Source organism: Phocoena phocoena, chromosome 12 (genome assembly GCF_963924675.1).
Source record: "Phocoena phocoena chromosome 12, mPhoPho1.1, whole genome shotgun sequence".
NCBI lineage: Eukaryota > Metazoa > Chordata > Mammalia > Artiodactyla > Phocoenidae > Phocoena > Phocoena phocoena.
Window position 1 is genome coordinate 70,878,529 of NC_089230.1, and position 26,777 is coordinate 70,905,305.

Here is a 26,777-nt window from a genome sequence, read left to right on the forward strand (position 1 = left end):
AAAGTAATGAATCAGAGATGTAGTATGCAAACTCACCCTAAAGGGAAAGAATAGGTCCTAGACCAACACTTGAATGTAACCTGACTAAAGATACTAAATTTTTTTTAAAAGAATGTATCAATCAGAGTGGATTTGATTAGTAAAGGATGCAAAGGATACTTAGGAAGGAGACTTTGACAGTGTCCTTTTAAACACAGTGGAAGAAGGTTCCTCTGCCCAGGGGTATAACCTGGTCCCTGGTTCAGTCACAAACATTTATTGAGTTCATGTTATGTTCTGAGTACTTGGCACTAGTATGCAAAAACTAAATATGATTCCTGCCATCAAGAGTATAGAAGCTTCTAAGGGAGAATTGAACACCCCTTTTGAGAGGAATGCATTCCCAATCTTACATAGATGCCATTAAACATCAACATTGAGCTACTTCAGCCTTATAATTTTGCTTTCTCTTTCAGTTGCCATAAGGACAAAATGTTCTGTCTAGTTAGTGAAACCGTCTAATTCTCCTACTGGTTATACTCTTCATTATAAATAACTGAATTGGATCTTGGTTTCAGTTGTATTAGTCTCAAATGAGGTTGGTTAGTGTGGGTCACATCCCTGAGTCCATCTTCAGAGCCGGACTGAGACCCTGGACAGATGCCCCGATGGCACCCTGACCTTGGCGTGTATGTTTTCATTTGAAGTGCCTATAGATATATCTCCTGATTTTCTCCAGCTGTTACTGGATCAGTTAAAGCCATTATTCACACAGAGCCATAAAATAATTTGTTTCTAAAGCCTCTCCAATAGGATGCTAAGTAGGAAATTGAAATCACAATTTGTAACTTCTCAATAAGGCTTCCTTCTAAGCAAAAGTGGTATTTTTCTAATCTTATTATTTGTATCATATAATACAGTTATTTTTCCCATATATCAGTTTTTTACAACAAATATATACTGCTAGGATAAAGAAATTTTGATATTGTATAACTTTTCCAGTGTTTTCTAGTGCTTTTGGAATGAAGAGCAAAACCCTACCCCCAGCCTATGTAGATGAGCATGGTCTGACCGTTGACTCCTGCCCTGGGATTACTTCCCCAAGTGGCATGGTATACTGTATTAAGTACTTGTGCTTCAAAATCATTTTTAAAAAATCTCGTCTCATTATGCAAGTTTTTGAAATATTCCACTTAATAAGATGCACTGCTGTCAAATAGAACTGTAATTTTTGTTTTGTGAATTTTGGGTCTGGTGGATTTTTATTTCATAGACCAGATTTATTTCATAGCTACTGTCTACTAGTATAACTAATATAACAGTACAACTAGTCTAAGCTAGTATAACAGTACTACTGTGTTGGCATAGTAGTCAAAACAATTCTCTTAACATAAATATCCAACTATATTAAATCCCATCCCAGGACTACTTGGAACAAATGTAAGCTATTTGAAAACAAAGAAGACTCCTCAGCCTATTATGGAAATAGAAGAGGAATCTGCTGAAAGGATTCAGTTTCTTAAGAGCAGTGGAACCTCTATCTTAAGTATTGACAGCTTAGAGGCCAATGGTAAGAATTGTGAGGGATGTGAGTTGACAGGTTAATTACTATGCTTATAATTAGGACTTTTAGGAAAGTTAACTCATAACTATCTTGGAGCCTCCTTTACTGAAGCGTGTAGACAGATTTAATATCTTCCTAGAAGGTTTAGAATTATACCCCTGGAGAAGCTTCATAGCCTTACGTATTATAATGAATATAAAGCTATATTTGAGTAAGAGATTAAGTGAAGTATGTTTCAAGTTTTTTGAAGTCTGACTATGTAATGTCAATAAATGCATCATTAAAATTAATTTTTTCAAAATTCTATGTGTTAATGAAATATCTTTGTGCTTTCCATTTAGAGATAGTAGTTCCTGAGCTCAATCATAGCGTTCTTGGATTGGGATTGGACACATTAGCAGAGCAAGAGGAAAAAGAGCAATTTTTTGCCACGCTTGAGAAAGGCTTCACATCTTCCATTGATTACTCCAGATTAAATAAAGAATTGGATTCTAATGACTCCACACATTTTAAAGCTTTACATAGGTAATGTAAATACAATATAAACTAATCATTGAGTGATTTTTGTGTCTTTATATTTTTGAAAGGCTGGTAGATGCATGGACTTGAAGGGGTAAACATATATAACAGGCAAAATTTAAATCTTAGTTTTAATTCTATTTTCTCTTTATTATTTTGGTCAGGGGTAGCTTACGTGTGTGTGTGTAGAATATGATTTATATATACATATATATATAGGCTGGAAAATGTTGATGTGTATTTGAGAACCTCTAGAGATCTGAAATTTCATGCATGAGGTACTTTTGAAATGAATAGCACATTGCCAAATAGACCTAACTAGGAAGGTAATTTATTAAGTGATTTTCCAGAGGTAAGATCAGTAAGAGAGTCCAGACTGGTAGCTATTATAAACTCAGGGGAAACAGGAACAAAAAGGGAAGGAGGAACCAGGGAGCAAAGACCGATTTGGTTTGTATCCTACCTTTGTGTATGGTTGACCCTAATGATTATTAGGGGACTTCATTTATCCTGGAAATTTTAATTGACTAAGCTGGTGCCGCAGACCTTTGGCATTCTCAAGACTTCTTTGAAACCTTGTATCTTTAATTTCCTCAGTTTCAATTTTCCATTTAATTTTTTAAGTTATAAATGGAAGCCAGATTACAGTTTTAAGATTTTAAGAACACCAAACTATATTTAAATTAACGGCCAGGAGACTCATAGCCTCTGGTCATCAGAGTGCCTGGTCTCCTCAAGATGCTTATTTTCTTGGACAGTGGACAAAGCAGTGACCCTTATGAACTGTGTCTGAGATTTTTACCCTACTTGCAAGCTGACAAGTCAGCCTGCCAGTTTTATGAATGCTGACAATAGACACAAGATTCCTGGGTCAGAAACAAATGGACTTTATTTCTCATCACAAAAGCAGGACCTGAGGGTCACGTTTATTTGCCTTAGTTTCCCATGCCCCACAAGGTTCACGGGGTCCTTGATGGCTGTTTGCCAGTGCAATGGGTTGCTTTACAGGAGAGGGTCACTGAGCTTGGGGAATCTTTGCTTTAGAGTAAGCGGAAACAAGCCTGCTTTGGGGGCAGAAACATTGCCTCGTCTCTCAAAGTTGCTCAGTGCACACAACCCTGAGAAATGACCTAGGAAGGAGGGTCTGTGCCTTGCGTTCTTGGCATACCCAGCAAGAACACCTAGGGACCATCAGGGCCCATGGTGGTTTCCTGTCCTAACAGTGACACAGATTAAACATACACAGGTTTGCTGGCCACAAGTTTTTGCCCCTTTGCAATATTTCTTAACATTTCTTTGTTCTTAACGATATTCTTAACTACTGATATTTCTACGCAAGAACAGCCTAGGCAGAGTGCAGTAGTGTATTGAGTATGCAATGGTATTTTCTGCTACTGTTATTAGAGTTTATAGTTTCTTGATCTGCTAATGATCTCACTAAAGCCATGGTTGGGGGACTGAAAAAGGTAGAACTGATTCTTTGGTTTGAAGGAAGGCAGTATATGAACTAATATATCCAATATAATTAAAAGTAGCTCTCTTGTCACCTTGCTGAGTATTTACTGGCTCAAGGCTCTCTCGTTCAGCTTCCATTTCAGGATGAAATTGCTTCTTAGCATGTAAATGCTGGTTCTGGCAGTTTTTTTCTGGTCTCCACATAGACTTCACTGATTCTTACAGCTTGTGGTCAGTTCCTAATCTTTAGCGTAGAAAGGCTGGCTGGGCCCTGAGAAATGTAAATGCACATATTTATGTATAAAATTGTGTATATTTGTGTATAAAATTAAGAAAATGGCATTTTTTCCCCTTTGTATTACTTTGGCAACTACAATTAGTCTTAGATCCTTTATTTTCAAAACATTTCCCTCATAGCTTCCAGATTTTTAGCTTTTGCTAGAACAAAAGTACTTGAGAAGAAATAAGTAATGTTAGAGGTTTTTAAAAAATATACACAAAATATTGCATGGTAATGTATTATTAACATGTAATACTAAATTAAGTAAATATTTTTCCAGTAATCAAGCTAATGTGGAACTGACTGAAGATAAACATGAGGATGAATCAAAACATGAAGAACTGGCAGGTAATTTCATTGGTTCTAAAATTTACAGTATTTGAAAAGATAATATAGCTTTTAATAAAGACATTGATAAGAGAAAAATAAAAGGAAAATCATATTATCTTGGCAAGAGCTTGAACAGGTAGAGTGAGTTGCCTACAGCACAATTAGAGCTACTAAGAAATTGTTGTAAGTGCAGGACTGCTTCATTTGTTGGGAGTGGGTAGTGGACCCATTTGGAAGACAGAAAAAGGACTTTTGTGCTAGGACCAGAAGAATGTGTGCAGTCAGGACAAATACCTCCAAAGCATGGTGAGGGAGGTGTGTCTTTTTCCATCGTTTGACTTTTAATGTGTCTGTGTTTCTATATTTTAAATGGTTTTCTTTTGGTAGCATATAGCTGAGTTTTGCTTTTATATCCGATCTGACAATCTCAGACTTTTAATTGAAATGTTTCTACCCTTTGCAAAAATATATTCATTGGTATGGTTATTTACTGTTTTGCCATTCATTTTTTTATCTTCCCATCTTTTTTTGGTTATTGCTTTTGTGCTACATTTTATTGGATTGAGTATTTATACCATTCCATCTTAACCCTTCTTTTGGGTTGTTAGTTGTACTTCTTTGCTGTATTTTTTTCTTAGTTGCCCTGTGATTCACAATATGCATCTTTATCTTATTAGAGTCTACTTTCAAATAACATTATACCACATTACATGAATCTTAACAGTAAACTTCCCCCAACCTTTTTGCTATTTTTGGCATACATTTTTCTTCTACATGTCTTAAAAACCCCACAATACAGCAGTATTATTACTATTATCATTATTATTATTGCTTTTAACAATCTCTTATCATTTTAAAAAAATTTTAAGGAAGGTAAAAAAATTTATGCATATGTAAAAACTTATATTTATCCATGTATTTACCGTTCCCAATGACTTGTATTTCTTTGCATAGATTTGAGTTTCTTTTTTATTTTGAAATGAATTTTAAAAGTTTATTTTAAAATTAAGATATAATTGACATATATAACATTAATTTCAGGTGTACAACATAATGATTTAATATCTATACATTGTGAAATGAGCACCATAATAAGTCTAGTTAACATCTGTCACTTTACATAATTACAAAAAAATTATTTTTTCTTGTGATGAGAACTTTTAAGACTTCTTCTCTTACCAACTTCCAAATAGTTGCTATCTAGTATTATTTTGAGTTTCTATCTAGTATTATTTTTGTTCAGCATGAAAAACCTCCTTAACTTTTCTTGCAGTGCAGGTCTACTAGGGATAATTTCTCTGAGGTTTTGTTTATCTGAAAGTATATTTTGCCTTTGTTTTTGAAGAACACTTTTGCTTGATATAAAATTGTGGGTAGTTTTTATTTCTTTGAGCACTTTAATGATTTCATTCTATTGTCCTCTGACATTATTTCTCATGAGCAGTCAGTGGTAATTCCTGTTATTGTGATTTTGTATATATATTGTCTTCTTCTCCCTCTGTTTTCAAATTTTTCTCTTTAGGCCAGTTTTGTGGCAATTTGATGAGGATGATCTTGGTGTACTTTTCTTGTATTTATCCTGTTTGTTTCTTGTATTTATCCTGTTTGGAGCTGGTTCAGCATCAATTGATTTGTGAATTTATAGTTTCCATCAAAATCAAAAAATGTTTTTGCCATTAATTATTCAAATATCATTTCTGCCACCCCTTGCTTTCTGATCCTAATTACAAGTATGTTAGAAAGTTAAATTTTGTCCCACAGGTCACTAAGACTATTTCATTTTTTAAACCTTTTCTCCTCTCTGCTTCAGTTTTTATTGCAGTGTCTTCAAGTCCACTGATTTTTTTTTCTTCTTTTCTTTAATGTTTTGTTAATTCATTGAATGACTCTTTTTCCTTTTACTCTAGAAGTTTCTTTTGGATTTGTTTTTTCATCTCTTTAGTATGTTTCCAAGTCCCCAACATTGAGTATATTCTGCTGATCCCAGTATTTGTTCATTTCTGGGTCTCGTTCTGTTGGCTGCTGCTTCTCCTAGTTGTGGTCACTTTTTCCTCCTTGTAATTATAGTAATTTTTAAACTGAGTGTTGAAAATATTATAGATTTTTTACATTGTTGAGTGTCTGGATCTTGTTTTCTTCTTTTAAGGAGTATTGAGCTTTGTTCTGGCAGATAGCTTGATCCTTTCAAGCCTTTTCTTCTGCTTTGTTAGGAGACGTCAAGAGGATCCTTACTTAGTCTAGCAGAGTTTGACCCTGCTACTCACGCACAGCCCTCCTGAGATTTCCACTGAATGCCCCTACTGGACAATGAGGATTTTTCCACTTAAGCTGGTTAGAGCTTCAGAATCTCCTTACCCTGTGTGAACTCTGGGAACTGTCTGTCTAGCCTGCAGCTTCCCAGTTATTCTCTGCTCCAGCTGCACATACATGACTCAGTATTCAGGAAAGACTCCAGGAAAGATTCAGAAATCTACTCCATGTAGATTTCTAGTGCTCTATTTCTGCATCAGTACCTTCTCTATCACTCCCCTGCAGCTTCTAATCACCTTCTCTTTTCTGTACTCTTATCTCTGTATCCTTAACACAGTGAGACCTTCCTGATCTTCTCCTCCCTGCTCAGCGCTCCAGGATGTAAATACCTTCTAGTGAACGTAGGGCTCAGCTCACTTGTTATCTTTCTTGGGAATCATATTTTTGTGCTATGGATTGTCCAGTGTCTGAAGACAATTGTTTCATATATTTTGTCCATTTTACTCATTATTTACAAAGTCCTTGATATCCAAGATGGTAGAGGAGAAAGTCCTCTAGATTGCATCATACTTAAAATTCACAGCCAAACTTTCCAACAGAGAATGAAAAATGTCGCTAAAATGTATCTTTTAGATCTTTTACATTGAGAATTGTTTACCTATTTTCTATTTATGCAAATAATATTTTCAAAGTTACAAGGGTATGGAATGTAATAGTAGAAACATATAACATGTGTAACATCTTCCTGTCAAAAGGTCAGAACGATAAAAATTAATATTCTCATTGTTTCCCAAACAGTGTGAAAGAGCTGGATATTATTGTCTCTGATATTTTTCATATGAGAACCACCTTTTCAATTGGGTTTTATTCTTTCATTTTTATATAAACTTAATTTCCCTTGGTGTTTCTTTCAGAAATCTCTGATATGCTGTTTTCCTTCCTGTTATTTCTTGTCCTGTCTCATTTCTCTCTGTGACTACCAGTGGCATTTCCTTCTTGCTTCAAACCTAGTTTAATCATGACAAATTCATGAGGAGGAGGTTGGTCTTTTATATGTTGGACAATAGTATTTGCCTACAGACTATTCAGTTAGTAAGTGCAACTAACAAAATGTAGTTTTGAAAAATGCACATTAGATTAGGACTTTACTCAATCAGAAATAATATTTGGCTTTATTAACTTTCAATTCAGATTAAGTGCAACACAAGCTATAATAATACTAACAAAGATAATTACTACTGCTAAACATAATGGCTCACACTAATATATGCTACATATTATATAACACTAACTCTTAATCTCCTCAGCAACCCTCTGAAATAAGTACTATTATCATCCCTACTTTACAGATGGGAAAAATGAGGCAAAGAGGGTTTGTGACCTGCTTTTGGTTCTACAGATGAAAACAGTAGAACCAGGAATTGAATCCATGTCTTCTGGCTCCTGGTCATGCTCTAAGCACTATGCTACACTACCCAAACTGTTTCTTATACTGCTTCTTTGCAGTGACACAAACGCTGCATCCCCCTCCATTGATTTCAGATAGTTCCCAAATCCCAAGTAGTTGTCTGAGTTCATTGTCATACCCTCCCTTATCTCCTCTCTCCTTGTTTATCATCTTTACTTAAGAAAGACTAATCACTGAGGTACTTAAAATTCAGTGATTCCCACTAGAATATTAGGATCTTAATCATCTGTTATTGGTCCTAGCATCTAGAATTTGTCTAATACAAGGTAATTTCTCAGTAACTGTTTTGTGAATTGAATTATGTCTACTGATATTTAGAAAATCCCAGGCAGTGTTCTTTCTCATATAGAAGAGAAGGAAAGGTGTGCTTCTCGTCCTCAGAGTGTAGATATCGATGTAGTTAACCAACTCACCTCGCTTATCTACCTAAGTAACAATACCCATGCTGTTCCACCATTGTATTCCTTATGAACTAACATGGAGATGTTTCTGTAAGTAGATCTCACTGAAAGCACCCCTATTTAACTTAATTATTTTCAGACTTCCATTGTTAATCACATTCAAGTTGTCCCCTCTCTTCTAAGAGAAGACTGAAGGATGGCCATTCCAGAAGCAGACTCTCTTGTACCTCGTGCAGTCTTTCTCCCATCAGGCCATCCTGTCTGACTTTTGAAATACAAATAAGATTATGCATGATCAGTTCCACTCTGAAAAGGCCATTCCTGTTCTGTAGCCCCCAAATCTCAGTCAGTCCTTTGATTTAACGGCTGTAAACAACGAATTAAAAATTGATGAAGAGATCCTGGCCAGATAGTGCCTGCCCACCTTTGCCATAAGTAGCTTGATGGCATCATATTAACATGGACACACGTTTCCCTTCTGCTACAAAGCCATTGAGATATAATGTGGGACTTTAGCTGAGAAGTGCCCAGGATTAAGAAATAGTGGAGGTCATATAAGGCTAGTATTTACCTGAGGGAGGGGTCAGAGATAGACCTTTCATAAGTACTGCTTAAGTGTTACAGAAGAGATACCTATAAAGACAAAAAAAATCAACTTAAAAAAATAAGCAAAATCCAACCTTTTGTTTAAGAGTGTCAAGATTTCACAAAAGTGCTCCCTTTTATAAGTAAGCAATTTTGAGATTTTTGTCTTTAAAAAATCAAGTAATTGAAGTTTGTTTTAAAGATAAAACTTCTTGAACAGCTCTAGAAATTTTCAGTTGGTTAATTATACAAAATATTAAAAATGTAAAACTGATAACTGTTTGAAAGTACAAAAATAAAACGCAAGTCTTACGAATTGAATTCTCTTTAAATCTTTGCCCAAAAAAGTATGTTCTTCAAGGTATCTTTATGTTAACATTTAAATAAATTATTCTTATGCATACTTCTTTTGGAAATCAGTAATATTTTCATGGAATTTGACTTTTTTGACAGTATGATCCTTGTATTTTTAAAACTATTTTCTTCAGAAAATTATAGTGATGATTTTGAAGATGAGGAGGATATTGATGCACCTTTGGCTCCTAAAGAAGAGACTAATTCCAAAGAAAATTCCAAATCAGAAAAAATAAATGTACCTAAACAGGTATGTATCAATTATATGTTTGACAGTTTGGAAACTTCTTTCATCACCTTAGCTGACTGTTACTGTATAAAGAGCTCAAAATACAGAGTTCTTTATAGTCTAGCTCATTGTTGTAAAGTTATAGGTCTCTTAATACTCAGACGTTTTCTTAACTCAGGTGTAAATTTAAATCTTAATGAAATACATGGCAGTTGATGATTTTCTGAAAGATTTCTTTTGGCAAGTTTCCTTAAGCTTTAGAAATTGAAAACTTCATTAAAATCTCAAATCTAATTTTTAAACAGGTATATTAAACTATACTTTTCTTTGGTAGGTCTTATCCTTGTGAAGTGCAATACATAACTGCCTCAGTATTTATGCTAATAGTGACATTACTGTCTGAAACTTACTGGGCTAAGATTGTAAACTAAACTATTCCATTCACATTCAGTGTTGTTGTACTCTAATTCTCTTGTTTCTCAGTTCTTACCGAGAATCGGCTACCAAGACTGGCTAAGGGTACTATTCCATATTGCCTGCCAGACAGAACTTATCCTTGAAGCTACCTAATAGTAACCAGTAGGACAATTACTATTTGTTATATTGGTTTTGATCTGGATACAGTCTCTTTTGCAACTGTGTTAGGACTAGATGTTTTGAACATATATGAAACCATACACTCTAAATAAAAGCAGGGATCACTTTCTGGGTATTAAGAAATACTCTTATTTTTTAATTTACCTAGTACTTTTCCTTGGTATCATTATGTCACGCAGTTTGTGGGAGAAAAGAATATGACCTTAGAAATACATGAAGTTTAAAGCGATCTGATAACTATGCTTAGAAAGTTAATGGGATTCATACTTGGAATATGGCAATTACAATACTTTGTATTACAGTAATTTCTACTAGAAAAATAAATAGGTCAGTAGAGGGCACAATAGTTTGGTATATTAAGAAAGTATAGTCTGTATAAAAAAGTGTCCACCTAAATGTGGAAGCCTAGTAGAGAGCCGTCTGAGTAAGGGTCAAAATAGGAAGGAATGAAAGCTCTGCTCTTATTGGTGGATCCTATACACTGCCTATCCAGGTGGAGAATATAGGTGACACAATTAGAAAACTTACTCTAAGGGAACCTATAATTTTGACAAATTTCAACTATCTTGCCATTTGATGGCCTGCCTTTTTTGAAGATTTTGTCTCAAAATGTAGATGAAATGATGAGTGCAACTTATATTTGATCATTAATTTTGATCAATAGGGAAAACGGTGATATTATAATAGCAGGAATCTTACGTGAACTAGCCATGTTATCTTGGAGTTCGAAAAGTAGGAGAATTTCTGAGCAAGGTGGATGAACAGGTGGCATTGAGATACTTTAAACAAGGCTTATAAAGGCCTGAATTAATTGCTGGTAATCACCAAGGTTCTGAAGAGACTTGTAGACGTTCTCTCACAACTACATTCTCTAGTCTTATAGAATTGTTGGTGAATGAGTGTGATGAAAGAAATCTAGAAAGCACGTTTCTTGATCTTTTCATCATGGAGTAAAGCACTGGCTTTCAAATTTTGTTATTCTTTTGCACTGCAGTCATTTCATGTAACTTCAGTTTCAAATCATGTAACTATTTTCTTTTTTTAATTTAGGAAGAAGAGAAAACTGGCATGCTGGCTAATGGTAAATATTATATATATTCCTAAATTTTCATTGGCGAAAAATTGGTCTGTTCAGAATTACATCTAAATAATTCTGAATAAATTACTATTTTTGTTTTTAAATATTTTCTGATGAATTAAGCTTTACACATTTTCTCAATAATACGTTCCTTATGGCTACCTTAAATTCTTCCTGTTGTATTTAAGAGTACTTATTTTTTAAAAGCCCAGCATGCCTTTATGGATAAATTGTACCAGACGTTCAAAGATGTATTGATATCAGTCCTTGTTAAACTCTTCCAAAAAATACAGGAAGAGGGAATTTTTGCAGGCTCATTCTGTAAGGCCAGCATCACCTTGATACCAAAACCAGACAAATATTCCTCAGGAAAACTACAGAAAAGCAATTCTATTTACAGTGACATCAAAAAGAATATAATGCTTAGGAATAAATTTTATCAACGAGGTAAATTATGCTTAAAACGATAAAACATTGAGGAAAGAAGTTGAAAACACACAGATAAGTGGAAAGATATTCTGTGCTCATGGATTGGAAGAATTAATATTGTTAAAACATTCATACTACCCAAAGTGACCTACAGATTGAGTGAAATCCCTATCAAATTCCAATGATATTTTTCACAGAAATAGAAAAAACAATCCTAAAATTTGTATGGAACCACAAAAGACCTCACATAGCTAAAGCAAACTTGAGAAAGAGCAAAGCATGGAGGTATCACACTCCTTGATTTCAAAATGTATTACAAAGCTATAGTAACCAAAGCAGTATGGTACTGGCATAAAAACAGACATATAAAACCAATGAAGCAAAAACAAAAGCAATGAAACAGAATAGCCCAGAAATAAATCCATGCATCTGTGTCACCTGATCTTCAACAAGGGTGCCAAGAATATACAATGAGGAAAGATAGTCTCTTCAGTGCATTGTGTTCAGAAAACTAGACATCCACGTGCAGAAGAATGAAATTGGATCCTTATCTCACACCACATACAAAAATCAACTCAAAATGGATCAAAGACTTAAATATAAAACCAGAAACTGCAAAACTATGAGAAGAAAACATAGGAAAAAAGCTTCTTGATGTTGCACTAGGCAATAATTTTTTGGATATGACCCCAAAAGCACAGACAACAAAAGCAAAAATAGATAAATGGTATTATGTTAAACTAAAAAAGGTTTCTGCATAGCAAGGGGAACAACAGAGTGAAAAGGCAACCTATAAAGTGGGACAGAATATTTGTAAACCATGTATCTGGTAAAGGGTTAATATCCAAAATATGCAAAAAACTCATGCAACTCAGTAACAGCAACAACAAAAAATTAAAAGTGAGCAGAGGACCCAGATAGACATTTCTCAAAAGAAGATATATAAATGGGCAAACAGGTGTATGGAAAGATACTGAAGTTCACTAATCATCGGGGAAATGCAGATCAAAACCACAATGAGATATCACCTCACACCTGTTAGAATGACTGTTACCAGAAAGAGGAAAAAATAAGTTTTGGCGAGGATGTGGAGAAAAGGGAACTCTAGTGCACTGTTGGTAGGGATGTAAATTGGCACAGCCTTTATGGAAAACAGTATAGAAGTTCCTGAAAAAAATTAAAAGTGGAATCCCACTTCTAGATATATATCTGGAAGAGATATCTGTATTCCCATGTTTATTGCAGCATTATTCACAGTAGCCAAGGTATGGATACAACCTAAATGTCCATCAACAGACAAATGAATAAAGAAGATGTAGTATATATAATATTACACATGTATATGTATATGTATTTACATGCATAATATTTCACTTTAAAAAAAGAAGAAATCCTGCCATTTGCAACAACATGGATGAATGTGGAGGACGTTTACATGAAGTGAAATAAGCCACATGAAGAAAGACATACTGCATATTCTCACATATGTGGAATCTAAAAATGTCAGTCTCCTAGAAACAGAGTAGAATGTTGGTTACCAGAGGCTGGGGTTGGGGGATATAGGAAGATGTTGGTTAAGGGGTACAAAGTTTCAGTTATGCGAGATAAATAATGCACAACAATGTGACTATAGTTAATGTTGTATACTACTTGAAACCTGCTGAGAGGGGAGATATTAGGTGTTCTCACCACATACACAAAAAAGGGTAAATGGATATGTTAATTATCTTGATTTTGGTGATTATTTCACAATGTGTATGTTTATCAAATCAACAAGTCATAGGTCTCAAATATATACAGTTTTTAATTGGCAATTATACGTCAATAAAATTGGAGGAAGAAAAAATTTTCTGTTATTTTTTGCAGGCCTTTTGCCTTTTACATATAAACATAAATTAGACTTGTATATAAGCATAGATATGTGTTGACGTAAGCCTACTCTGTTGTATATAAGAATAAAATGCTTCTTTTAGATCTATGATTATGTATTCTTTATATGTAAACATTTATCTTTGTTTTTATACAGATTGCATACAATTTAAATATTTTGTTTATGGAACCATACAAGCTTCTCTATATTCCTAATATTTTTTTCTTTTATGTTATTCCAGTAGTGCTGCTTGATTCATTAGACTCTGTTGCAGAGGTCAGCCTTGATGACCAGGAGAGAGCAACAACTAATCCAGAAGCACTGCCAGATATGACTGATAATGAAATGACAGGAACAGGTAAGAGGGACAAAGTAGCTGTTCTCTAAATATGTAATATTCTATGACTAATTGACTTCATTTCTAGGGAAATGTATGTGATATATGTCATAGTTATATCAATAAAATTTTACATTTTTTATTGAAGTATAGTTGATTTACAGTGTTGTATTGTGTCACTGCTATATTCACTGAATACAGCAGTGATTAAATTGTGTGTGTGTGTGTGTATAGACATACACACGTATGTGTATATATAACTTTTTCAGATTCATTTCCATTATAGGTTATTACAAGATCTGAATATAGTTCCCTGTGCTATACAGAAGGTCCTTGTTGTTTGTCTATTTTACATACAGTAGTGTGTATCTGTTAATCCCAAACTCCTAATTTATCCCTCTTCCCCCTTTCCCATTTGGCAACCAAAAGTTTGTTTTCTATGTCTGTAAATCTGTTTCTGTTTTGCTAATAAGTTCATTTGTATCAGTTTTTTAGATTCTCCATATAAGTGGTATCATACGGTATTTGTCTTCTCTTTGTGACTTAATTCACTTAGTATGATAATCTCTAATTTCATCTATACTGCTGCAAATGATGTTATTTTATTCTTTTTTTGGCTGAGTAGTATTCCATTGTGTGTGTGTGTGTGTGTGTGTGTGTGTGTGTGTGTGTGTGTGTATACATCTTCTTTATCCATTCATCTGTTGATGGACACTTAGGTTGCTTCCATGTTTTGACTATTGTAAGTAGTGCTGCTATGAACGTTGGGGTGCATGTGTCTTTTTGAGTTAGAGTTTTCATCTTTTCCAGATATATGCCTAGGAATGGGATTGCTGGATCATATGGTAACTCTATTTTAGTTTTTTAAGCAACCTCTCTGCTGTTCTCCATAGTGGCTGGACCAGCTTACATTCCCACCAACAGTGTAGGAGGGTTCCCTTTTCTCCACACCCTCTCCAGCACTTATTATTTGTAGGCTTTTTGATGATGGCCTCATTTTAGTTTTGACTTGCCTTTCTCTAATTAGCAATATCCCTATCTTTTCATGTGCCTTTTGGCCATCTGTATGGCTTCTTTGGAGAAATGTCTGTTTAGGTCTTCTGCCCATTTTTGATTGTGTTGTTTGTTTTTTTGATATTAGTCTGTATGAACTGTTTGTATATTTCGGAAATTAAGCCCTTGTCAGTTGCATCATTTGCAGATATTTTCTCCCATTCCGTGGGTTGCCTTTAGTTTTGTTTATGGTTTCCTTTGTGTACAAAAGCTTATAAGTTTGATTTGGTCCCATTTGCTTATTTTTGCTTTTATTTCTTTTGCCTTGAGATCCTGACCTAAGAAAACATTGCTGTGATTTATATCAGAGAATGTTTTGCCTATGTTCTTTTCTAGGAGTTTTAAGGTGTCATGTCTTATAAGTCTTTAAGCCATTTTGAGTTTATTTTTGTTTATGGTGTGAGGGTGTGTTCTAACTTCATTGATTACATGAGGCTGTCCAGCTTTCCCAATACCACTTGCTGAAGAGACTGTTTTTTTCTCCATTGTATATTCTTGCCTCCTTTATTGAAGATTAATTGAACATAGGTGTGCAGATTTATTTCTGGGCTCTCTGTTCTGTTCCACTGATCCATATGTCTGTTTTTATGCCAATACCATGTTGTTTTGATTACTGTAGTTTTGTAGTATTGTCTGAAGTCTGGAAGGTATGCCTTCAATTTTGTTTTTTTCCCATCAGATTTGCTTTGGCAACTCTGAGCCTGTTGTGTTTCCAAATAAATTTTAGGATTATTTATTCTAGTTCTGTGAAAATGTCATGGGTAATTTGATAGGGATCACATTAAATGTGTAAATTGCTTTCAGTTACTAGTATGGCCATTTTAACAATATTGTTTCTTCCAGTCCAAGAACATGAGATAGCTTTCCATTTCTTTGAATCATCTTTAATTTCCTTCATCAATGTTTTATAGTTCTCAGCATATAAGTCTTTCACTTCCTTGGTAAGATTTATTCCTAGGTATTTTTTTAATACATTTTTAAAACAGATTGTTTTTTCATTTTCTCTTTCTGATATTTCATTGTTAGTGTAAAGAAATGCAACAGATTTCTGTATACTAATCTTGTATCCTGCTACCTTGCTGAATTCATTTATTAATTCTAATAGTTTTGGTGTGGAGTCTTTAGGGTTTTCTATATAGAGTATCATGTCATCTGCCTGTAATGACAGTTTTACCTCTTTCCTTCCAATTTGGATCCCTTTTGTTTCTTTTTCTTGTCTGATTGATGTGGCTAGGACTTCCAAAACTATGTTGAATAGAAGAGGTGAGGGTGAGCATCCTTATCGTGTTCAGATTTCAGTGGGAAGGCTTTCAGCTTTTCACTGTTGAGTGGCTGTGGGTTTGTCATAAATAGCTTTTATTATGTTGAGATATGTTGCCTCTGTACCCACTTTGGTGAGAGTTTTTATCCTGAATGGATGTTGAGTTTTATCAAATGTTTTTTCTGTAGCAGTTGAGATGATCATATCATTTGTCTTTTCTTTTGTTGATGTGGTGTATCACATTGCTTGATTTGCATATGTTGAACCATCCTTGTGACCCTGGGGTGAATCCAACTTGATCATGGTGTCTGATTCTTTTTATGTATTGTTGGATTCGGTTTGCTAATATTTTGTTGAGGATTTTCGCATCTATGTTCATCAAAGATACTGGCCTCTAATTTTCCTTTTTGGTAGTGTCTTTGTCTGGTTTTGGAATCAGTGATGGTGGCATCATAGAATGACTATGGGAGTGTTTCCTCCTCTTCAGTCTTTTAGAAGATCTTGAGAAGGATCAGTATAAGTTCTTTTTTGTATGTTTGGTAGAATTCCCTAGTGAAGGCATCCAGTCCTGGACTTTTGTTTGCAGGGAGTTTTTTTGTTTTGGTTTGGTTTTTTGTTTGTTTTTATTTTTGCAGTACATGGGCCTCTCACTGTTGTGGCCTCTCCTGTTGTGGAGCACAGGCTCCAGACGCGCAGGCTCAGTGGCCATGTCTCACGGGCCCAGCCGCTCCGTGGCCTGTGGGATCTTCCCGGACCGGGGCACAAACCTATGTCCCCTGCATCAGCAGGTGGACTCTCAACCACTGTGCCACCAGGGAAGCCTGGGAGTTTTTTTATTACAAATTTTATTTCAGTTCTAGTGATTGGTCTGATCAAATTATCTATTTATTCTTGATTCAGTTTTGGTGGACTGTGTCAACAATAAAATTTTCAGTCTCATATTTGCTACTATATTTAACAACTTAAATAATCTGAACTTGCTAATTGTGACACATAATGCTAGTAGGCTGAGTAAAGTGTGTTTTAAGATATATACTTGTTAATAAATGAATGAATGCTGTTGTTACAAAGTATAGTACTGTAGATGAATATTGACTCATTTTCTGTACCCCACCCCCCCGAGTGTTCCATTAAATTTGCCATGCATCAGAGAATTGAGACTTCGGTCTTGTGCATTTCCATAGTTCCCTCTGTGTAGGCAAAAGCTAGATCACATCCTAAAATTCTGAAATGTCTAGGACCATCTAGACTTGACTAAAGGTTGTAAAGACCTTTAAGATAGTGCCTTTTCAAACTTTTTTTAAAGCAGTAGAACTCTTACCTCTAAATGGAATCTTAGGTAGTACCTCTATATAGATAAAAAATGTATTTTATCAGTATAAATATAAATGTTTACATATGTGACATTTACTTATAAAGTTAGTGAGAGTAGTAATGGTCCTTTGAAATTCTTAAAATTAAAAGTTCTAGATATTTGTTACATTCTTATATCATCAGACTTCCAATATGTTTGTATATTTTGTTTTTGTTGTATAATATGAACGTTTTCTTGGTATACCAGATAAACAAGTGCAAATGGGAACTTTTCAACTTGCTTTTTTGCAAGTCTCAGTTGACCAGTATGGTCAACTAAACCAACCCAGACACTTGGAAAAAAAGAACAATAGAAATGATAAATCACTAACCAACTCTGAACATCTGCTTGCATTTTATTTTTATTTTATTTCTTATTTTTTTTCTACTTTTCTATGGAAGTATAATATACTTGTATAATAATTCACCTATCATCATAGCTTGATGAATTTTCAAATACTGAACACATCCATGTAACCAGCAACCAGATGAGAAAACCAAACATGATCAAAACCACAAAGTCCACTCAGATCTTTTATTTCTAGTCAGTGCCGTTCCAAGAGTCACCACTATCTTGTTTCATCCACTTCCATTTTAAAACGTAAAAAAAATTAGAACAGAATTTTTCCATCAAGACATGTTACTCATTTACTTGTTACTACCCAAGTGAATATTCCGCCATGCTGAAAGCATGTGCTGAGCACATGTTTCTCATTCTTACTGCTGTTTTTATTTAAGTACTTGTCACATATGTGCTGTGATGGTCAATCCACTTGCACTTCTTTCAGTAAGCAGATATGGATTCTTTTAAAAGACCAGTGTAGAGCTACAGCTTTTCTAATCAGTGATGCATAGTAGAGGGTTCTTTTATGTACAGGATGGCCAGAGAAGCTTTATTCTAAGATACACATGAAAACAAAGCCAGAGGCAAGAGGTTATCACTCTGATGCTCTTTACAGTTACATAAATGGTACATTTGAGTGTGCAGATTATTTTTTATTACAGTTTTTGTGTTTTAAAATAAAATTTCAGTCAGATGTCTGTGGAACCCGTGATTTTCTCTGAAAACTGTTTTGTAAAACTCAGTATGAAAACCGCTGCTGTAGGTTATAAGAAAAACTCAGAAATAAAAAATGTATTGCTGGAAGCAAAAATTCTATTAAGATGATCCAGGTCAGTTATATAAAGCTAAATTTTCATGGTCTTATTTCTTAAATGTTCTTGACTGAAATAATTTGGTAAGTCAATTACTAGAAGAGTGTAAGAATAATCTTATTGTCTTGTGGCCTTGGATTCATATTCCCAGCCTTGCCAGTTACCAGCTGCATGACACTGGACAATTAATGCCTCTAAGCCTGTTTTCTCTTCTTTAAAATGAGCTCTTGTGATGATCAACTGAGTTAATATATAGTGCCTAGTATATTGTTAAGATTCAACAAGCAGTGGCAACTGTGTGGTTCTCATCATTATTATTTATATCAACACTCTGTTAAGAGTACAAATTATAATAAAGAACCTGAAGGCATAGAGTATAAATTCCTTTTGGCTGTGAGGTATTGAATTTACCTATCATTTCAAAAAATACACTTGAAAATTTTCAAATCAGCACCTGAACTTGGTTTAAAAACTGAAAAGATCAGTGGCTTGTTTTTTGTTTACCAGGTGTCTTCCAGTATTAAGCAGGCTCCGTTTAGGTAATATGTTGTCAAAGATTAGCTCTTTTTTGATAATACTATTCATGAAACTTGTGCTTTATTTTCTTAAAATGGTTGGTAACTGTAAAATGAGGGCCAGATCTAGCCTTTTGCTTGTTTTCATTTGTCTCAAGGGCAGGTACCATTTTGTGCTGTGGCTGCATGACCAGAGCAGTCACAGGAGGACAGTGTGGCTCCACAACGGGACCCTTGCCTCTGCCCAGTAGGATTTGACCCTTTTCAACCTCCTAAAGTGGAAAAAAATAGGGCGTTTTTGACTTGTGGTGATATATAAAATACATGCAGAGAAGTCAGCCCTTTTCTCTATAAAATGCATGAAAAAAGTTAACATATATGACCCTGGAATTATTTTTAACGTCAGTTGGGTTAATGACTCAAATTAGGAGAAAAGTGCCTTTCCCTTGCTCTGTTTTCTGAGCAGCCCATAATACCACTCGATCTTCCATTTCTGATTTCTAACTTTTAGGTCGTTGCTTTTCTGCGTGTTTGCTCAGCTGTTGCTTTAAGCCAGAGCCTCTTCTTTCTGACACCTCACACGTGTTAAATTTGGTATGAGCATTCAGTGCTGCTGTGCGATTTGCCACTGGGATCATTTCTTTTATACATACTCTGAAGATAATTAAGCATCCTGGTATTTCTGTAGAGGAGACAAAACACCTTGTGCCTTTTCCCTTTCTTCATAAAAATTCATTCTCTCCCTCAGTCATGCTACTCTGAATCTGACAGGTGGTTTAGGGCAGCGGTCCCCGACCTTTTTGGAACCAGGGACCGGTTTCAGGGAAGATAGTTTTTCCATAGGCGGGGGGCGGGGGAGTATGGTTTCGGGATGATTCAAACACATTACATTTGTTGTGCACTTTATTTCTATTATTATTACATTATAGTATATAATGAAATAATTATACAACTCATCATAATGCAGAATCAGTGGGAGCCCTGACCTTGTTTTCCTGCAACTAGATGGTCCCATCTGGGGGTGATGGTAGACAGTGACACCCAAAGTGTGTTGCTTACGTCCAGCCTACTCTGTAATCTCATTTTGGTTGCTGTCCGGTAGTGGACAGCTAATGTCGCCGCTGATCTGACAGGAGGTGGAGCTCAGGCAGTAATGCCAGCGATGGGAAGCGGCTGTAAATACAGATGAAACTTCACTCACCCACCTGCCGCTCACCTCCTGCTGTGTGTCCCGGTTCCTAACAGGCCATGCATGGCGTGGCCCGGGGGTTGGGGACCATTAGGCTTAGCTTAGCAGGCAAGATCTTTTTCCTCAAGTCCTACTGAAATATCCCTGCTGCTAAAACTGTCAGTGATTCTGATCTCACGGTATCCTCCACTTTTTTGTTTTTAATGTATTTAATCAAATCTATTCCTTTATTGGGCATGCTCCAAATAACAGTGGTGACCTGAAGCAGTAGCTAGAAAGATATCCCATTGTGAGGCATTCTTACACAATCATATGTGGCACTTGGCTCCCTCTTATGTTTAGAGTTGAAAATAGTTCCTCAGAATTTTATACTATGCAACTTACACATCATATAGAGGAAGAGGAGGCTGTATATGCTCTTGTAAATATTTTTAGGCATTAATTGATTAGTTCATGGGTATCAAGAGAAAAGGAGACTGGTCACCATATTTCTCTCTTTTTGTTTTTTCCACTCTTCTATAGCACTTTTTTCTTTTCTCTAATTTTGAAAATTCCACTGTTAGTAGTGAAGAGTACAAAATTAGTAAGAAAATACTCATAAAAGTCTTAGATCATTGTTGTCATTAGATCCTTTGAATTATTTCCCCTAGAGTGTATTCATCAGTTGGTGGGAAGAGGAGGAGGTTAATAGGGAAGGAAGAGTGAACAGTGACATCACGTCTCCTATTTTGGATGACTGGGTGACTGATCATACCACAGCCAAAATAGCAGGTACTAGTAGCAGAACAGATGTTGTTGGGGAATATAATTAATTCACTCGAGGATGTATTAGATATGATTTGCTTATAGAACAGTCTCCTTGTCAGGAAGTTTAATGTTCAAAAAAGAGATAAAGACAAAAGACATAGATTTGGGAGTCACGTGCACATGGGCAGTTATTAAGTGAAGGGTCTTGATGAAGTTATCCACTCCACTACCACCGCACCCCCCAGAAAAAAAGAGAGGTTTTAAAAAGAGATGGAGGAGCCCTGAGATGAGTCATTTACCATACAAGATGGAAAAGCAGCCATCAGAGCAGTGGGAAGAACAAGAAGGCGCTATGCAGAGGAAACAGTCCCCAGGAAAATGGCAGGGTCACACGTCTCACAGGGTGAAGAAAATTTTTAAAAGTTGAAGAAAATTAAAGGCTGGGTTTGGCTACTAGGAAATCACTTTCTATTATAGCAGCTTTAGCAGGCTGTAGGAACATATTGGTTTGCAAAGCTAGAGGATTGAATTTCAGTTGAAGAAATGCAGAGTACAAGACGCTTGGTGGCCCCATGAGGCAGAGAGAGAGAGAAGAGAGACAGAATCCTTGAAAAATTGTGTCAATTTGAGAAATTTAGGAATAGTTTTATCCAATGCAGAGAGGTCGATTAAGGGTAGTAGGAAGAGACGATAACTAGTAGAGTCGTATTTTACAGTTAGCACGTCAGGACACATCTCAGCCCGCTACAAGAGTTCCTGAGCCTGCTGTGATTCATGCTGGTAGGCTGTGGCCACGCATGACCCAGGTTTGTATTTCACTCTATTTTGATCACGTCAGTATTGTCCTATAGGCTTGTACACCATTCCTAATAGATTAAGGGACAATGTTAGTGTTCCATATTTCTTAGGTATTTGTGTGAATATACTAGAGACTACATTTAATTCAACAGGTGTTTCTTATGGACAGAGCAGTAGTGACATTGAAGCACTACATCAGGCTTATTGTCATATTGCCCATTCTTTGGGAGATGCAGATGAACAAAGACCTGAGAGTAATGCAGTGGAAAATACCAAGAACTCAGCAAAAGATCATCCTCAAGAAAATGAAGGGTCCTCTAAAAACATCTCTACCACAGAATCTGGTAAAAGCTTCTTTGTTTGAGACGCTCTCTGGACAGTTTCCAGTGTGGTATAATTTAAATGCAGTTTGCTCTAGTGATTGTTTCTCAGTATCTGAATTTAAAGCGTTTGTTTAAATCTGGGAATCACTGGTTTAGCTATAAAGTTAGAGCTGAACATAGGATGAAACTTCAGTTCCTCCTCTAATATGCCTTGACCGAATTAAGAAATCAGTTGTGTATTTTCACATTTTTTACACTTTTCCATGAACATATACTAAAGTTACTTTTTAAATAGAGAACAGTATTTTGGGATCAACTAAATATATAATTAACGTGTGTATGTGTGTGTGTATTTGTGGATACACCCATACACATATATTTGATGTGTGTACGTATATATATATATATATATAGAAAGAGAGAGAGAGTTAAAATATGTAAATATATATTTCAAATATAAATATCAAAGATTTTCTTATAGGGGGAAACTGGGATTATTGTATGTGCTGTTCTGTTAACTACGTCAGTCAGAGAAAATGTGATTTTGGTGGTATTAGACACTCAGTTAAGCAATTTACATAAGATTTTTGGTTGCTGTTTTAACTTTTCTCCCCTCTCAGATCTGCCCACAGTAGAGGAGCTGATGAAGCCCATCAGAATAGATTCCTTTGGGGTCAGTGGTTTCGATTTACAACCTCTCAGGTATGACTTTTTTGGAATGGATTGAACAGGTTGTTTGTTTATTGTTTTGTCACTGGGAACTTTTAGAATCATTTGTTCTACAAAACCATTCCTAATGAATGATTAACGTGTAGCTGGTATGTGTCTACCTGTGAGTCACTCCTGTTTTTTTTTTCATATTAGTCTTACTCAATTAGTTTATCAAAATTCTTCTCATGGTAAAATTTAAAAATAAATGCTACTAAAAAGTTGCTGCCACTAGGTAGGTAGTCTTAAGGCTTTCCACTGAAAAATAAAATCCCTTCAGCTCTGAATAGCTCAGGGACAGTTGATTTGAATGCTGAGAGGGAACATTAATTTTATTCTGTGCTGAGTCATCCATTCACTTCTTTATAAGCCAGTTAGTTTTACACTTAGTCACAGACCAGCTGTTGTCTTTCAGGGTGAGTTCTTGGATCACAAGAAAAATGGGCTTCATGAAAATGTTCCAGCTCTGGTACATTTTAATGACAGCTTGTGGGACATGGCTGTCATTCACCAACACAGAGAAGCATTATCACAGTAGCCTCGTCGTAAGGCTGCACTTTGCATTTGTGAAGCACTTAGAGTGTCACACCCGTTATCTCATGAGATCCTCAGAATAAGTAGGTCAGGCATCTTTATCGATGAAACTGAGGTAAACCAACTTAGTGGTGGAGCTCTCACAGGAGCCAGTAATGACGACGATGATGATGATGATGACAGCTAGCATTTTAATCACATGCTTACCGTGGGCCAGGTACTGTGCAGAGTTCTTTACATACTAGATTTTATTTAATCTTAAAGCAGCTCTATGAGGTCTCTTCCATTATTATCCCCATTTCATAGATAAGAAACTGAGCTTAAAGAGGTTAAGTAAATTGTTCAAGATCATGTGGCCATAACCCAGGAATGCACTTGGATTGTCAGGTCTTTGATCTCCATGAAATATTTCTGTGAAAAGCCTGTCATCCATGCATGTATTCATTTGTTCATTTGTGTTATCAACAGACAACTTTTTGAGCCTCCCTTGAACCCCATCCTCATCCTGTAAATCCACTTGCAGTGATTTCTTGGCCTTGTTCCTCCCTTGGTGCTAATTGAGAGAAAATGATGCGGCGTAGCTTACACTAAACCCCGTCGACTTGAATACTAAGCCTAGTATTCTTCCACTGGTCTGCAGTGCTAGTTAGTATTTTTAAAGCGCAGTTATGCTTACTTACCATTGCTGTTTGGGGCTGTGCTAGTGTTACTGAAGAGATTTTTCACACATCCTGTGTCTTTGTTGGCGTACGTAGCACCATTTTAATAATGTGAGTTCTAAATAAGGATTTTCACATTGTGTTTTAAAAGCTGAGAGCCAGGTGTACTTACATTAAAGGCATAACAATAATTATAGAAATGTCAGTAGTATAAACTTTAGTACACATATCAAAAAACTTTTTAGTAAATTAGGATAAGGAATTCTAGCTGCTGTAACAAAAATATCCTTGAAATTTTAGTAGTTTAACATCATCAAAAATGTATTTCTTGCTCGCATCATAATTCCATGTGTCTCAGTGGAGTTGAGGTGGGACTCTGCTCCACATGGTCATTTAGGGACCCAGGCTGCTTCTGTCATCAACACACAGTTTCAAGGTTCTCATGGCCTCATCTAAACAGTTGCTAAGGAGAGAAAAAAAGATGGTTTAGCATAATTCCTTTTAACTGCCTCAACACAGAAATGTTACATCACTTCAGTCCACCTTCTATCGGTAAGAACCAGCACATCTAGCTAACAGAGTCCAAGAGGGCTGGGAAATATGGTTTGCTTGTGTGCCCAGAAAGAAAAGTTAAATGCATTTGGTAGGCATCTAGCTAGTCTCCACAAGAATCTTCTCTTTTAATTGCCAAATATCCATCCTACTCTTATGAATGCAAAGACCTACTCAGCCCCTCCTCAAAGCAAACAGCTCAAGTCCCATTCAGGACTCTGTCCATCTGAAAGGCCAGGATTTCCAGGTGAAGCACAGTTCTCTTTATCAGGTTTGAATATAGCTCCTCATTGTCTACTAATCAATGAATTAAAGAGACAAGTTACATACTTCATTACCCACACCCTTCTCATTCAGAAAGGAAAAGTATGAAGAAAATACAGCCATCAGTAATGCAACTTTGAAATCCAGTGAAAAACCTTGTAAGGACCCCCTACCTTGAAGATGGGAATTTTCCTTAATTATGCCATTGTTCTGCTCTTAAGGAGAAACTACCATATATATATATATATATATATATATAGGGTGTGTGTGTGTGTGTGTGTGTGTGTGTATGTATGTAGGTAGGTATATATATATATATATATGTATATATATGGTTCCGTATAGCTCCTGGTTCCAATTCTTGAAGGATTTGTCTTGTATTTCATCACCATTGGCTTCAACTGAAGGGGGTTTCAGGGGAGGAAGCTATTCCCATCTTGGAAGATGCACTGGTTTCTCCGTCCACTTTCTGCCTACAGGTGGTTTTAAGGCTCCCAAACAAGTCTCTAGTCTTTTTTTTTTTTTTTAATAGTAGGGTTGTGGTTTCTTTGTAATTAGTTACTTCAGAAAGTTTATTAGGCTTCTGATCTATTTGGTTCCGGTTAGTCCCATGTGCCAGCAACTACACTAAACACTCTTTGCTACACAAAGGTTTTAAATCTGCTTTATGTCTTTGCTTCCTTGTTCTTTTGTTTTGTTTTTTCTCTCTCAATTTAATTGCAGCTGTCTGGATATTATTAGGAACAATAACCTTGTGTTTGAAGATGACACTTATAATGTGATATTTGCCAAGGGACTGAGTCATTCTTTTCAACCACGAAGTCCCATGATGTCTTGCTTTTTCATAGCATTTTTCAGTGGTGAATCTTATTGTTTGAGTTCAGACACAGAGAGTGAACCTAAGAGGCCCTGAGTTTCTAGACTCTGTTTCCTTTGATTTCTTCTTAAAAAAACAGCCCATTCTATCTTGAGCTCATCTTTTTCTCATAATATCTTGTCAAAAGTAGCCAGTAGTAGCTAGCACCTAAAAACTGCCTGTTCTTTCCTACCATTTCCTTTGTACCCCACACTCGGTAGCCATGTGGTCTGCCTTATAAACTGTTATAGGTGACAGTTTAGCAAATGTTTTGTCGCTATAAAACATGGGTTGTCACCTCTCCAGCCTCTACTTTCAGTTTCCTTGCCACCCAAAACCCAAGCACTAAGCCACTGACTTATATTTTACGTTCTTGTCGCCATAGCACTCACATTCTAAAGGCCAGAACTAGTGAACGGCCCCATCTAGATTGAAGGCGTTGAGGAAATGTAGTTTAGTTGGTTCACAGCAAGAACAGGGAACAGTTTTGATGAGCAGCTAGCCAGGTTCTGCTACCATTAAGAAGGAAAGAACTATTATATTTTCTGATGATTCCAGCTACTTCTATTATTTCTAACAATTATCAAGAAGCCAATCTATCTTATATGAAAATGGTAGCTTCTTAAACTTTCCTTTAATCTTATTTTATAAATTACAAAATTAAATGACCTAATTGACCATGATTTAGTAATTTGACAATGACAATATCCGTATTTTGGGAGCTCCCATAATATGCTGATATTTAACCACATTTATAACATATCCTTAAGGGACAGTTTCCATATTTTGAAAATCTAATGGTCTGAAATGTGACATTGCATTTAAGTGTTTTAAACCACAGAGATGATTTTATTTCAAAATCCTAGTGATTTTTCTTGTTTTACTTAAAAATTTTCCTATACTGTGATGAAATTATGCATTTTAATATTTATATTTTATGGCTCATTGACGTAAATTATGGTTACTTGGTTTCTTCTAGAAATGTGTAAAATGTTTTTCCTGCTTCAAATGCATGTTGACTTTATGAGATACTATAGATAAAAGATATATTACAAAAAGGCCACTTAGAAATTCATTTTTAAATT

The 26,777-nt window shown here is 35.6% G+C and overlaps 1 protein-coding gene across 1 annotated transcript in view; it reads left to right on the forward strand.

The window, feature by feature from the left end:
• CEP162 (centrosomal protein 162) overlaps positions 1-26,777 on the forward strand; it is an 89,458-nt gene that overhangs the window by 11,785 nt on the left and 50,896 nt on the right. Inside the window, exons 3-10 of the mRNA XM_065888945.1 lie at positions 1,403-1,549; positions 1,885-2,068; positions 4,078-4,145; positions 9,320-9,435; positions 11,062-11,092; positions 13,630-13,746; positions 21,949-22,140; positions 22,740-22,821. Coding sequence (XP_065745017.1) covers positions 1,403-1,549; positions 1,885-2,068; positions 4,078-4,145; positions 9,320-9,435; positions 11,062-11,092; positions 13,630-13,746; positions 21,949-22,140; positions 22,740-22,821 — 937 coding nt within the window. The remainder of the gene's footprint in view (positions 1-1,402; positions 1,550-1,884; positions 2,069-4,077; positions 4,146-9,319; positions 9,436-11,061; positions 11,093-13,629; positions 13,747-21,948; positions 22,141-22,739; positions 22,822-26,777) is intronic.